Raw genomic sequence first — 14,091 nt, forward strand, 5'->3', positions numbered from 1 at the left:
TACTGTAGACCTTTTTGTGAAGCACTTTGGTCAACAACAGTTGTTTTTAAATGTGCTGTATAAATACATTTTAGTTGATGTGATAAGACCCTTAAGGTTAATGTTTTATGTGTTATTACATACACGGTGTATCAAAGTACCAAAACATATCATTTCATCGTGTGTGTGTGTGTGTGTGTGTACATACTGTATGTACAGGTTGTTACACATTATTACATAGCACATTACATTGTACTGAATTTGGCAGGTAAAATGTATCGCTTAAAGTGTTACCGACATTTGTTTCCACGATGGGAAACTCCTGTACGACTGAGAGATTACACAAACATATCAGAACAGAAATAGGCGCAATGGAAAGACATGCAACAATTTAAAAATAAAATGCACTTTGTTTTGTGTTAATAATTACGTTTTGTAAAACTATGTCCCTATTTCTTATGGGCTTGGATACTTTACGCACAACAAAAAAGCCTGGGTATTGAGATTATGAAGATTTAAAAGATAAATTATAGAAATAAAATATATCTCTAGGCCTTTTATTTATCTGAAGAAAAACGCGTCTAGATCAGTAGTCGGCCTTCTATGCAAACCTGAACAAACTCCATACTTTCAACAAAGAGGTCAAGGATAACAGTGAAATCCCTTCGGTAGATTTTCTAAATTCTTTCGGTCTTTCCCCCTCCCAAAAAAGGGGAGATCTTCCGCCGTGAACCGCTGGGAAACGCTTTCCCTAATGAACCAGACCCACGGTGCGCCCTGGAAAGCCTTTTCTTTATTAATTCATTGTCATCCAGACGATTAGGAGCTTTCATTGAGACGCCGGAGCGACGCATGTTGCCGCTCATATCTCGCCTCTGTCTCACCCCTGACACATCTGCGCGCCGTGATGGATCGCGCGTGGGGCCGTCTCTGAGAATCATTTCGAGGCCGAATTCATCAAATTCACACCGAAAACACACTTTTTGTTTCTCTCTTTCTCTCTCTCGCTACATCTCAACCTAAACGAGCGAGAGGGGGGGAAAAAGAAAAGTTTGCCTATGTGCCCCTGCTCTGATATATGGCCTTAACATAGTGTGTGTCGAAAGGTCAGGGGTCGGCTGAAGTGCTGTGAGGCGGTGATTGGCCAGCTCCGTGCGTGTCCTCTGGGTGAACTCCATTGTTTGGATGTAGCAGGTACTGGCCAACGGCTCGCACTCTGGTGCACGGGGATGTTCCAGTGGCCGAGCGGCCTGGGAACAATGCGTGTGTGGCCGGATACACTGGGGCCACGGACAGCAATCTGTGCTCGCCACTTTGATTTCCAAAAAGACTCCCGAATTTGTTTCAGCAGCAGATGATGCCTGTCTTTTACGCATACGCCTTCTGTCCTTATAGACGGGAATAAAGGCATAAGGCATGCTTTAACGCATGAGGCATAGACTTACATTACAGGAGTGCTGCGTGTCAGTGTTGTTTCGTGTAATATAAAGATGGAAATGTTTGCAATTAAAAATATCAATGGCAAACACACTCAATTCGTGTTTGTTTCTCCCTTTCTTTATAGAAAAACGCACAAGAAACTGTTCTTGGACTTTCTGGACGCAGGACTTTCACACAAACATTCCAGATGAATTGTGTGTAAATATGGATGTTTGCATTGGCTACAAGTCGACCAGGAATTTCCCCTTGTAGCAATTTAAATGTGGTCCACTTCTCGCTTGTTAAACACACAAGCTAAAGGTCTATTTGCCTGTTTGAAACCATCTTACATTTGATTATAAATCGGGAAGGAGCTCCTGAAGATAGAAGCGAAACGCCCCCAACGTAACCCAGTCCATTCTACGATGTTTAAAGCTCCACCACGACGTAATAGGGATTATAGTTTAGTACTTTGTAATGCAGGTTTACAGTCACACAAATCCTATCACCAACGCGGAACGCACTTTTGTTTTTGTTTAGGCGAGAACCCAAAGCAGAGTGTGATTAAATGCACGCTTTTGTATAGTCTATACCTGACAAGGCGCGATGTATTTCCATTTTACGCACGAGTCTCCAAACTGAAGTGTTTAAGATTCCGAAAAGGTTGCGGCACCAAAAACGTTTGTCAGCATAAATGAAATTAAATGAAGGGGCGAGAAATGCAACATTGCACTTCTTCTTTCTTTTTTTTTTCAAACATAAAAACGAGACGTTTAAGTGACACGGTCAGGTTTGATTTACGCACGGCGTCCAAGGGAAAAGAAAAACAAAACATAACAAAACAAAACAGCGTAGCCACGTCATTCTTATAAGTGAAGCACATATTTATTTCACAAAGACAAAACTATAGAGCTCACATCACGACTACTGGGGAGGGTGGGGGAGAGGGGGGGAGGTGGACAACACGGACAGATATTCACAGTAGAGAATACAGCACGACATGGGACGCACTAAAAGGAAACACAGAACCGAATCTACACGACGGAACAGACGACAAAAAACAGCGACTACAACGACAATGCTTGTTCGTATTGTGCCTTCATTAGGATTCACCTATTTACAGTCAAAATGTCAAAGTCACCTGGACTACATTCAAGCCGAACTACACTGTTACTCTCGAGCTACGCCTCTACAAAAATGTGGTTCCTATAGGCGTCGAGTCTCGCTAAATATCTTTCAAGTATTTTTTTATTAGAGCTTTCCATGAGAGAAAACAAAACAAAAAATAAAACTAAAATAAAACAAAAAAAAGAGAACGTACTTCACCTGACTCCATTTATATGATACGACTTTTATGCAAAATGTGCGTAATTGTCCTTCTGTCATAACATTCGACATTATAGAAACGCTTCGCTTGCCTTTGTGGGGCAATTAAAGGTCAAATTCAAGCTTTTACGGAGAGCGCAGAGGGGGTAAAGGGGGAAAGACATGGGTTTGAACACCGTTGAAGTGTAAAATACTGGTCCATCAGATCCACGTTGTGTAAGTCTGTGTTTAGGCGGAGTGCAGAGCTCGTTGCACTATAGCCCGGGCGTTGGCACGAGCTGCGGCTGGGGGCCCGTCTTCATCTGTGGCTGTTGCAGGGGCCCCGAGGCGGAGGTGGCGGACGAGGAGGAGGACGACGACGACGAGCTGCGGATCTTGGTGTTGGGCAGCTTGTGCTCTTTCTTCCACTTCATCCGCCGGTTCTGGAACCAGATCTTGACCTGGCGCTCGGACAGGCACATGGTGTGCGCGATCTCCACGCGCCGGCGCCGGGTCAGGTAGCGGTTGAAGTGGAACTCCTTCTCCAGCTCCAGAGCCTGCTGGCGGGTGTAGGCAGTGCGGGACCGCTTGGGCACTCCCCCGTTGTAACTGGCGCTGACTACAAGGAACGGAAGCAGGTGTTATGGAGGTGGCTCTACACACATGGGGATGGTGTCCTGCCTGACTGACTGACTGCCTGTCTGTCTAGTCTGTGATGTTGATAACGCGCCATAAATGCCATGAGAGGGCTCGTATTACAACTGGACAGGGCAGTTCGGGAGCGCGCGCGTATGTGTGTGTACATAAGGGGCACGACACGCCGTTTGTCTGCCGTATCTCTGCGATATAGTGGCCGCTCAGACGCTCATCGCACAAGTGGACGGACTCTGGGGGCACATGTGGAGCATTGCCTTTACACACAGCCATGAGAGGCGCTTAACAGATGTCAGCCACTGTTCGACAACCGATCAACCCCATCTCACTGGGAGAAGAAGAAGAAGAAAAAAAAAAATTACAAGTTTGGATAATGTGCTATACGGACGCGTAATCCGGTTGTGCTCGTGCCATCTTAAAGCATTCCAGCACGTTTCAAATTGCAGTTTATTTGCCCCCTTCGCTACAATGGAGCGCGACCGATGCTGTATCACGCCATAACCGCAGAGATGATTAACAAAAAAACCAGCAGGGTCTGGATATTACGCATATTAAGCGTTTGGCTCCGGTCCAGTTGCATTACAGGAGATTCTTATGAAAAAGGGGGCAACGAAAGCAAACGCGAACGGCCCCTCCAGACGCAACACTGGCTATAAAATTTACGAGGGTCCCTAATTACCGACCCCGCAGCTCGATAGTCGTAAATCGCAGCTGTTAAGGAGAAGAGAAAAAAAAAACAGGGGCAGCTTCAATGGGGCTTGTGCAAACAGAGATGGAACATAAAGCACTCACCGTTGCTAACGTGCACCTTCTTCATCCACGGGTAAACCACCGGCTCCTTGCCCTTATTGCTCGCCGCGCCGGGGTACACCTCCCCGGCGAGGCTGCAGTCTTTCGCGACGCTCGCGTTCGAGACGTCCGGGCCCGCAGAGGAGAGCCGCGGAGGTGCGTGCTGCTGCTGCTGCTGGCTCTGTGGGACCTGCGGCTGGGGCTGGTGGTGGTGGTGGTGCGGTGCGTGCTCGCCGAAATCCTCCAGTCCAGGGGCGGCGGGCGCGTAGTCGTATCCCGTGTCGGCGTAGTTTGACCTCGGGTAGGATGCCTCGTCGTGATGGGGGAAGCCCGTCTCCTTCGGTCGCTCGTAGTAGTCGCCGGGGTTGGGGATGTAGCCGCTCTGCTGGTACTCGTCGCATGGCGGAAACGAAGGCTCGATATAGTTGGAGTTTATCAAGTAGGAACTCATGGTCATTAATTTGTGAAGTGCAACAATACTAATTTTTATCGCGCTGTCGTTTTTACTGATCTCCACAAAACCCTCCTACTCCCCCTGTCAAATGTACAAAGTTGCCTGGTCACGTGCGCGGCGCCACCAATCACGTCGTGTCCTGTGGGCATCATGTAAACAGGAACCAATGGCGAGCATGGCACTGGCAGCACCGACGCTGCTCGCTCGCTGCTTACGTTGTGTTTTGCTTATTAAATCACGGTATATATAGCGAAAATGCAATCAGCCCCAACTTGTTTACTGCCAAACTTCGGTGGGTGAGGCCGTCCGTGTGGCGGGGAGGGGGGGAAAAAAAATCAAAATAAAACATCTCTCCTTATTGTGGGGGAAAACACGGTCGAGAATGCGCGCGGACAACAGACAAAAGGGCGCTCCCGGTGGATGGTGGATGTTGACAAATATGTTTGGTCATGTGTTGCGTCAAAACGTGAAATATGAACCGCGGGAGCCACCAAACAAGCTATTTCATCTCTTCACACTCCACTTTCCACCCTGCAATGTAACAGCAACACGATAGGACCTCGCCTCCTGCGCTTCCAGTGATGCTGCGCACTCAGGGACGTGCGTAAAAACGACATAGGACGTGCACCGGAGCCATCGATACATGAAAAATGATGGACGCAGCCCGCCACTGTGCGCAAACTAGACTCTCCCTATCACCATGCACTTTTTACATAAACATTGTTTCGCTTCAAATCCACACTGGAAATCACATCTGCCCAACCGTGGCCCCAGTTTGTCCACTCCGGCCACATGGCGCGCGTCAGACCGGCGCATCACGGGCCGTTGCTCCGCTCTATCTGTGTGCCATTAGAAAAGCGTTTTGCACCAGCAAGAAAAACAAGGGGGAAAAAGCTGGACCCACTTTGGAGACACATGTGGGGAGGCGAGGCGCACTGACGCACCGCATCCCCAGAGCAGATGCCAGCTCCCAATCCAAGGACCTAATGGGCTATACGAGCAATGAAACGGCTCGGAGTTGCACCAGCGTAATGCGCAAGTGACACGCTATATACCCACGCGTAAAAGGCACGGGGCACGATATGTATTTTTGGGTCCAGATTTGGATTTACATTTGAATATGTCATCTAAGAGCTTTGCCCTTTTATGCCTCTTCTCACGCAAGTGGCCATTAGTGCAATTTGGGATGCGTCTTTTGGCCCACTCCATGTTTAAATTCCATTAACAGAAGCAATTTCCAACAATTAGCAAGCGCGCAGTCCACAAGTGACGTACTTCCAATTGCATTACGCATCGGCACAGGCTTTTACTGCATTAGATTATACTGTTGCTATGTGGGTCTGTTGTGCCGAGCTTGGTAATAATAATAATAATAATAATAATAATAAAAATAATAATAATAATAATAATAATAATAATAATAATAATAATAATAATAATAATAATAATAATAATAATAATGGCAAAAATTGCAACTTTAATGTAGGTAAAAACAAAACATTTTTGATCACACATATTTCAGCGCATATTTTCTGTCATTGTGCCAAATTATAGGTTTAATTCTTACTCCCAACGCACAAAGTAAATGAAAACACAAATATATGAAAAAGTAACCCAAATGATGAGAAAAAAATGTAAGAAAAAAGTTTATATCCTTGTGTTATTAGTAGCCCTGTTATCCAAAACTGTGAAAATATGTTTGTTTTTTTAAAAGCTATGGCACTTTTGGACCACACTCTCTCTGACTGACAAAGCGCACAGCCATCTCCATCCAACGTGGGCAAAACTTTGGTCAATTTACACCAAGAAAAAGTTGCAAACAAAATTACAACTAAGTATCCAGTGACCTCAAATGTAGAATTTTAATAAACAAGTCAGTCTTACCGTGTATCCTGGCGGTTGCCATTGTTGCTCCTTGTCCACGCCAACGTCCAGGCTGCCGACCCCTTAGTCCAGTCACGGAGTGTGAACCCGCACTGTCCACGTAGCCCCGGGCCCTGCGCGCACAAATACCACAGCAAACTTTTGGGAAAAATATCGAATGCTTTTTTTTTTCTCCTTTTTTTTTTGTCTTTTCTTCTTCACTCCTTTGCCCCCTTTCTGCTCCCCACGGATCCCATTCTCTCCCTCACACAGATAACTTCTGCCTGACCCCCGAGTGACACCGTTTGCAGTTTGTTTCTGATTAATCTTGCGCATTGACAGTCTTTGTTAAACAACAAGGCGTGCCCTTCTTTTTTTTTCTGTCCAAAGAGGGGGACATTTTCATATCTGTTAGACGCGCTGACCCGGGCTTCACCCCGGACTTGGACTTGTGGGGGGAGCGCGTAATGCAGGTCAGCCGCAGCAGCAGGATGGTGCTTAAATGAAGCTAACACCAAGCAAACTGCGATTACAAGCTTGGCAAAACGTAGATGCGATTCAAAGTATTCAGGCTATTCCAAATATCTATCTGCCCTTTGATTTGTCTTCCTCTATAGCTCCTTCTAAATAACCAGCGTGTCCGTTATAGGCTTAAGGAGACCACCAGAGAGGCAATAAGTCACCATAATGTCAGCAGCAAAGACGACTTCACATGATATCTAAATTTACGGTCACGGCTGCCCCTATACTCCTCCGCGCACACGCGGCATATAAGGCCCTGTTTAAAACGTCGTGCTATTATCCACTTACTCGGTCTCAGCCTTGTTTGCACGGGTCACTCGACTTGTTGAGCACGTTCTGGATTGGGATCCTGCCGGGGAATTAATCTCTTTTGCTCCCCTCAACGCGATTTAGTGGATACGGGGCAGGGGAGTCTGCGCGTAAAAGGAGAGGCAATAGAATAACGTAGACTTGTGTGGATTTTGGTGTGAAGTGGGGAATTCCTGCGTTTGTAGTTTTGCATCAGTCAAACGGGCCTTTTATGAAGATGGGTAGTTTGGGTATTGTAGATTGCGTATTGTTGTGTACATTTTATGGTCTAGTTTAAAAGAGGTGTTGTTTCTCATTTGTATTTTCATGACAGCAATTCAAATCTTCCTGTGCCCGAGGATCAATAATAAACAATAGAAAGTCAATGAAATCAAGCTAAGCCAGGAACAAAATGCTAGCTTCAATTGAATATAACTATGTTGACGATGATCTTGTGAAAATGTAAGTCTTATGCGTCATGTATGTAACTGCCTATAACCAAAACAAAAGGATGGAGTCTACTTTTACGCGCGAAGACGAAACGACTTTGAAAGCCATGTATTGTGCCATAACACCAATGGAACGAATCCAATGACAAGTACTATACCCTAGCAACACTAAATAGAGAATAGATTGAGAATTTATCCACCATCAACTTTGACAAACTAGCCTGACCCCAGCCTGAAAAGTAAAACCAACGTATATACACCAGGCGCACAAAGAACAAGTAAAACATCACATTTTGTATAGACGTGAAGCGTATGGTTGTGCGTAAAACTGATATAACCCTTCCCTATGTCACTATTACACCTGCAAACGCTACACAATAGACAACATATCCATGCCTATAGACTGCCATTAGCAAAACAAGCTAGTTTTACGCACACAATCTGCCATGGCATATCACGGACAATGACCAAATGATGACTTGTACAAGTTTCTTTTAATTACCAGAGTTCTTTTTACAACAAAACAAAGAGTAAAGGGTAAAAATATAGATATGAAGCAGTCACGTGTGTGAATATTAATTTGAACCCACGCTCAAAGCCACTGCGTAAGAGACGGGATTCGTAAGGAACAAACAAAAACTATACTAATTTGGGGGGAGGCTCTTGAAATATGCTAGGCTTGTGCGTAAAAAATAAACAGTTCTAACTTTACTTTAGTCTCTCACTCTCGCTTCCTTTTTGTCCAACAATATAATCGAGCGCGATGCCACCGGAGCGTGCACCGCGAAGTAAAGCTCTGTTTAAGCGAAGATTCATCACGCTGACACGTTACTGTAAATTGAGATTATCAGAGAAGTGCCTGCGACGAGACGAGGGTGAGTGATGGCACACGGCGCGCGCAAGGTCTCCCGTCTGTCCGTATACAGCCAGCTCCATTGACGACGGAGGAAAAGGAAGAAGAAGGAAAAAAAAAATGGCCTTGCGCGTCCGTCCGAGCCGTGCCAAAAGGACTCAAGCGCACCCCTTTCTCTCCCTTTTGTCCTCCAGCTTTTTTTAAAATGATATGCTACAAACGTGTTTAATGTTTTCCTGGCTGTTTGTTTTGGGTTTCAACCACGCTCAGTATTGACAATACCAATGGCGCGCGTAAAAGCGGATTGGTAAATGCGCGTCGGGCGTGTGAAATATGTATATTTTTTAAGAGCTGATTGTGAATAATGCGGTTGGAAAAGTAATCGATACGAGCGAAATCAAAGGCCTATTGGAAAAAAACGTAAGCTGTACGTCTTTATTAGACAATGGAGGACGGTGACCTACATCTTGACCAATGTCTGCGGGACAAAAGCTCGCATTTCACGGCTGTAGAGCTATACGTTTTACGAGCGACGTTTATGTATACTATCAAACAAGCCGTGTAGATATAAGCAATGATCTTTAGTGTTTGGTCAAAAGGTCACCAGGCAGTGTTTTAGAAGTGTATTGTTGTACAAATACACAATATTATGTGAAAAATCTGATGTGCTGCTTTGTAGCTTTTGGTTCGTATAAATACTTGATGAATTATAGGTTTGTTTTGAGTTAGAAATATGCTTTTGAATACGACACGCTTTATTGCACGAATATGTTTGTGGAACGTGCGTAAGATTAAAAATGTTAATATATGCACAAATATATAATGGACCATATAATCTTACATACATTTGAAATCTATTCCAATGAAGAGATTTCACAGGATTCCAAAAATAGTATTGAAATTCCTTTTTGTTTTTCTTCAGAGGCCTTGGTTCCGTGATGAATGTCGTACCAAAATGTTTAGACGTTTTCCATGAAACATCTTTAAAAAATAAAAAAAGAGGCCTAATCGTAATTCAGAGAGGCTGCTGGAACAGACAGTGGCGGCGCAGATTCATGTATCAAATATGTATTTATTCACAAACGACAGTAATTATGAGCTACTTAACAAAGCGAAATCAGGACAACACGCGTGCGGAGATTTGAACGTAGAAACACACGATGAGTTCGTTTATAATCGCGTTTTATTTATTATGCAAATTTGTACAATTTAATAACAAGGCCTTGAAAACTATAAGCTCGCTCCTATTACTTAAAACAGTTGAAATGACCTGTGGTGTGTTTTGTATTTTACGCACACACACACACACACACTGCGCCATACGAAAATCAGATTTCGGTGCAAAATTGATCCTCGCCTGTGCGCAGACATCTGTGCCATTTGTGCGCGCATAAAGGCGTGCATTGAGGCGGTAAGGAAGAGCGGGGCTAAATGTTTTTTAAGGGCTCCGGGGGCTCGCTCTGAGGGGCCGCCCGGGCTTTGCCTTTACCCTGTGACCGGGTCGAGAGTATCAATCCTCGGAATGCAAATGCGCGCCCCTCTCGTCCCCCTAAACATATCAAATGCGATTTATTCAAAAGGAATTCACCAATCAAGCGCCCGCTAATAAAACGCCAGCCACTCCATCTTGTTGCTGGGGGGCCGGACGGGGGGTCGCTGCCTATATACGCCGGGGTCACTCGGCTTCCAGGGTTCACCTGGAGTGCACCGTGCAGCATATGTAATACAAAGCTATTCGCTCCTTTGTGTGGGCAGTCTAGATCGCTATTATAAGGGGGCTGGCATCGCAACAGATGACGGAGACTGTTCACTGCCTCAACTTTTGACCCCAATTTTTCCTGCTATCTTCCCCTCATCAGCGGTGTCGACCTCTCCAAAGGGGGAAAAAAAATGATTCCTGCGCCGTGCGTATCTCCTGCCATGGCTGGGGCGTTCGTTTCAGCACAAATTCATAATTAGAGCCGAGGGCTTCTCTTTGTGACGTTCTCCAACAAGCTCCCGGTGTATGGCACCAAGCCTTATGCAAATCATTCATTAGAGTTACATCAAGCAAAGCAGCCAAAGGTCTTTGTCTGAGGCTATCCCCCGTTTTGACGCACTTTTTGTTTTTTTCTACGCACGCCATTCCAACCACGGGGCTCTCTGTCTCTACTACTTTCATTAAAAGAGAAAAAAGTGCAGAAACATTAGTGCATTGCATATAGTGCGTTTTACTGCACGCCTCTGTTCCCCTCTCCTGCACACGGCACTCTCGCGGTATGACAGTGAACTTGGCCTAAAGCGAGCTCTGCTGGTGGCTCGGGAGGATGCAGATTTATCTTGGTGCCGGGGATGACCTCCAGATGAACCCATCGCTGCTGCCACTGCTGCCTCTGCCTCTGCTGCTGCTCTCCCTCTCTCCTCGCGTCTGTGAGCCAACACAGCGCGCGCAAACGTCTCTCCTCGTTGAATTATTGGCACCGCGTTTCATTTACAAATAGTGGGCGCTTGCAATGAGGCTTTTTGTGTGTGTGGTGTGTGCGTGTGCGTTTCCAAAGTGTATGACAGGGAAGAGAAGAGAGAGAGAGAGGAGGGGGGGATGATTTTTCTTTAAGGTGACTTTTAACAAAGGTTCCATGTGAGGCATGTTCTAAATGACTCCAATCTATTAAAAAGTAAAGTTCGGGACTGGTTGAGCAAATGAAGACGAAACATCTTATGAAATATGCCTGATTATTATTCTAAAGCCCATTTTCGAGAGATCTGTTGCTCCTCTGCCAAGGCACACAAGCAGGAGATGGTTTTGTTAGGGGGTTTGTTATCAAATGCACGCACACACCGCCAGTGCCACTGTTTTTAAGCTTATTCCGGCTGTTTGTTCGGCAAATCGCCTCCAAAATCGTCACGTGTTTATAGTTTCTACATACAAATCGTCTCTTCTCGCTACAAACTCCATATACAGGAGGGTACATGTCAAAGTCTGCAAGGTCAAAGCAATTGTGAAAGTTGTGCCGGGGATAGAGGGACTGATAGCCATAGTAAACTTCAAACTATAATCCGCAGAAAAGAAACAATAATAGGTAGATGGTCTTTTTTTGTGTTGGTGTGTGTGCGTCTGACTGACCCCGTCCTGACCGGGCTTTGGACAGAGGTCACAGGACGGAGCGAGAGTGGCCAGTGCCATGGCTTGAACTTTTGAACCAACGTGACGTGGCGCGGGAGACACAAAGCGGAATTCCTCTTTTTTTTCCCCCCTGTGTTGCTTGTTTGCGCACTTTAGCTCGTGTTTACTTGGCGCAGTTTCCCAACAAACTCACAACAAAGTTTTGCCCCCCCCCCCCCCCCCAACAACAGACTCAACTCGACTCAAGTTAGCCAACGTGATCAGGTATAACTATCATTACTGGGGAGTGGAGGGGGAGTGAAGCCTGCGGATCTGGGATTATCTTTCCGACAACGACAACAGGGTTAGGTCCAGGAAGAAAAAAAATAGAATCGAGGGTGGAAATGGACCAGGAGCTAATTATCCAGCACGTACAAACGGATTATGACTGGCGCTGCATGCGGATGGACGCGAACAACGAGGGAAGGAAGCAATTAAATGGACCCGAGCCTGTGCGTATAACATCTGCCCCAGAGAGTCCAGACCCAGCTCCAATCCAGCGCCACGGCCCCTGACAAATGACTCTAATGGGCTAATATGAACGGATACGGGCGGCGAATACAATAACGCGCTGTTCCTGTCCCACTCTGGAGCTGCGGAGTGCAAGAAAAAAAAAAAACAAGGAAAACTTACCAGCAGCGCACGACACGAAGCGGCGGCGTTGTTGGCTGTACTATAGCTCCACGGCCAGCCTCCTTCTCCGAGCCTCCTTCCCCGAGCCCGAGAATCAGAGCGCGCCCCGGCCGTCGCGGGGATTATATGTCATGTGCAATATACTGTCAACTCCCCAAAACCATAAAACTTACTTTAATGGCCACCACGTGACCGCTTTATGGCCAGTGCAGCCTATCTGGCCGCGGCTCCGGAGGATTTTTACGATCTAATTCATAGACACACACATACACACACACACACACACACACACACACACACTTAACAAAAAGAAAAAAAAAAGGACTGCCATTCATTTGGGGCGAGCCAAATGTCACACGCGCGCACAGACACGCGGGCTCACGATAAAGTTTACGGCAAAAAATAAAGGAGGAAAGGAAAGTAGCGGAAGGGAGGCCCCGTGAAGCAGAGAAAGGTGAGTCAGGAAAAGGGGGGGAAAAAACCTGTTGATGTTCGCGTTAATGCGTGTAGAATTCGCAGCCAATATACGCGGTAATGTACTCGGGGTTTAAGCGACAGTCACGTCGGGGTTACGTCGAGGTCAGGAAGTACAAGAGAGGGAGGGAGAGAGAGAGGGTGAGAGAGAGAGAGGCCAGACCTGGGTAAAAGCGCGCACACATCACACACAGCAGGCGTTGTTTGGGTAGAAAGTTTTTATTGTCTTCTTGGCCACTAACATCATTGTTATTATTGATATCTCATCATAGTATATTCTTAACTTCCAGTCTTTAAAAAAAAAAAGGAAAACAATACAAATGGATACGTGACATACATACACCCACACATACACGCATACACACATACACGCATACACACATACACACATACATACATACATACATACATACATACATACATACATACATACATACATACATACATACATACAGTACGTAAAAAGGCAAATGGTATTTACAATGAGTGCTTGCGCGCAAAATGGCGAACAGTTACAAGAAGAAGAAGAAAACAATGTTAACGTGTACACAGGTAAATGACGCACGCCAACCAAACTCTGTTGCTGGTCACTGTGATTCAGGGGGGAAAAAAGCGACTACCAACCAAATAAATACGCACATTTACATACAGAGAGGAGAGATTGACTGGTTGCTTATCCTTATTATTATTAATAACCATTATACTTACAATGAGAATGGACCTCTTCACATCGGCTATTATTATTATTCATATTATTATTACATTTCGAGCTTTAGCCTTTTAGCTCAAGAAATAATTTAACTGACATTGACTTTTTTTTCTTGGTAACTACTCTACAGAACTGTACAAGCCACTAGACAACAGAAGGTAAACAAACCGAAGTGGAAAAGGTGACACCAAATGCGGGTGAAGTCGGGGCCTTTTTGCAAATGCAAAGCAAAATACGGGCAAAATATTGAGCGAGTTCGATTTTAAGAGTGGTTTAAGGGATGTCTCGTCTTAAAAGTGAAATTACACGTGGAAAAAATGTATTAGTTTCATTGGTTTTCTGGAATGTAAAGAAATGTGTGCGTAAAATGGCTTGCGGGTGTGTTTTTTACGCACGGCCGCAGTGCTTTTACGCACAGGCGAAAGAGTTTTTTGTGCATTACACACGGAATTATTGTCGGTTCTGCTGGATTTTGCGATGGATACAAATACAGAAAGATGCATAATTAGTAACTGATGTTACTGTCAAACAATCATACGATCTGACGTCCGCTGATAA

At 45.3% G+C, this 14,091-nt stretch overlaps 2 protein-coding genes across 4 annotated transcripts in view; both read right to left on the bottom strand.

Annotated features, from left to right (window-relative positions):
* Positions 1–12,500, bottom strand: part of hoxa3a (homeobox A3a) — a 45,409-nt gene extending 32,909 nt beyond the window's left edge. For 2 of the 3 annotated variants that reach the window (XM_079571288.1, XM_079571284.1), the window contains exons 1-2: positions 12,351–12,500; positions 6,485–6,597 (exon numbers count right to left, since the gene is read on the bottom strand). The gene's annotated coding sequence lies outside the window, so the exon portion shown is untranslated. Of the gene's footprint in view, positions 1–6,484; positions 6,646–12,350 lie in introns of those variants that run through there. The other variant, XM_079571285.1, reaches the window with a different exon arrangement.
* Positions 2,670–4,822, bottom strand: hoxa4a (homeobox A4a). Its single transcript, XM_079571394.1, has 2 exons — positions 4,150–4,822; positions 2,670–3,322 (listed from the first exon to the last, which is right to left on the bottom strand). The coding sequence occupies exons 1-2, from the start codon at positions 4,601–4,603 to the stop codon at positions 2,979–2,981; spliced, it is 798 nt and encodes a 265-aa protein (XP_079427520.1). The 5' UTR covers positions 4,604–4,822; the 3' UTR covers positions 2,670–2,978.
* Positions 12,501–14,091: the final 1,591 nt, after the last annotated feature.

The sequence above is a fragment of the Gobius niger genome (assembly GCF_951799975.1).
Source record: "Gobius niger genome assembly, chromosome: 14".
NCBI lineage: Eukaryota > Metazoa > Chordata > Actinopteri > Gobiiformes > Gobiidae > Gobius > Gobius niger.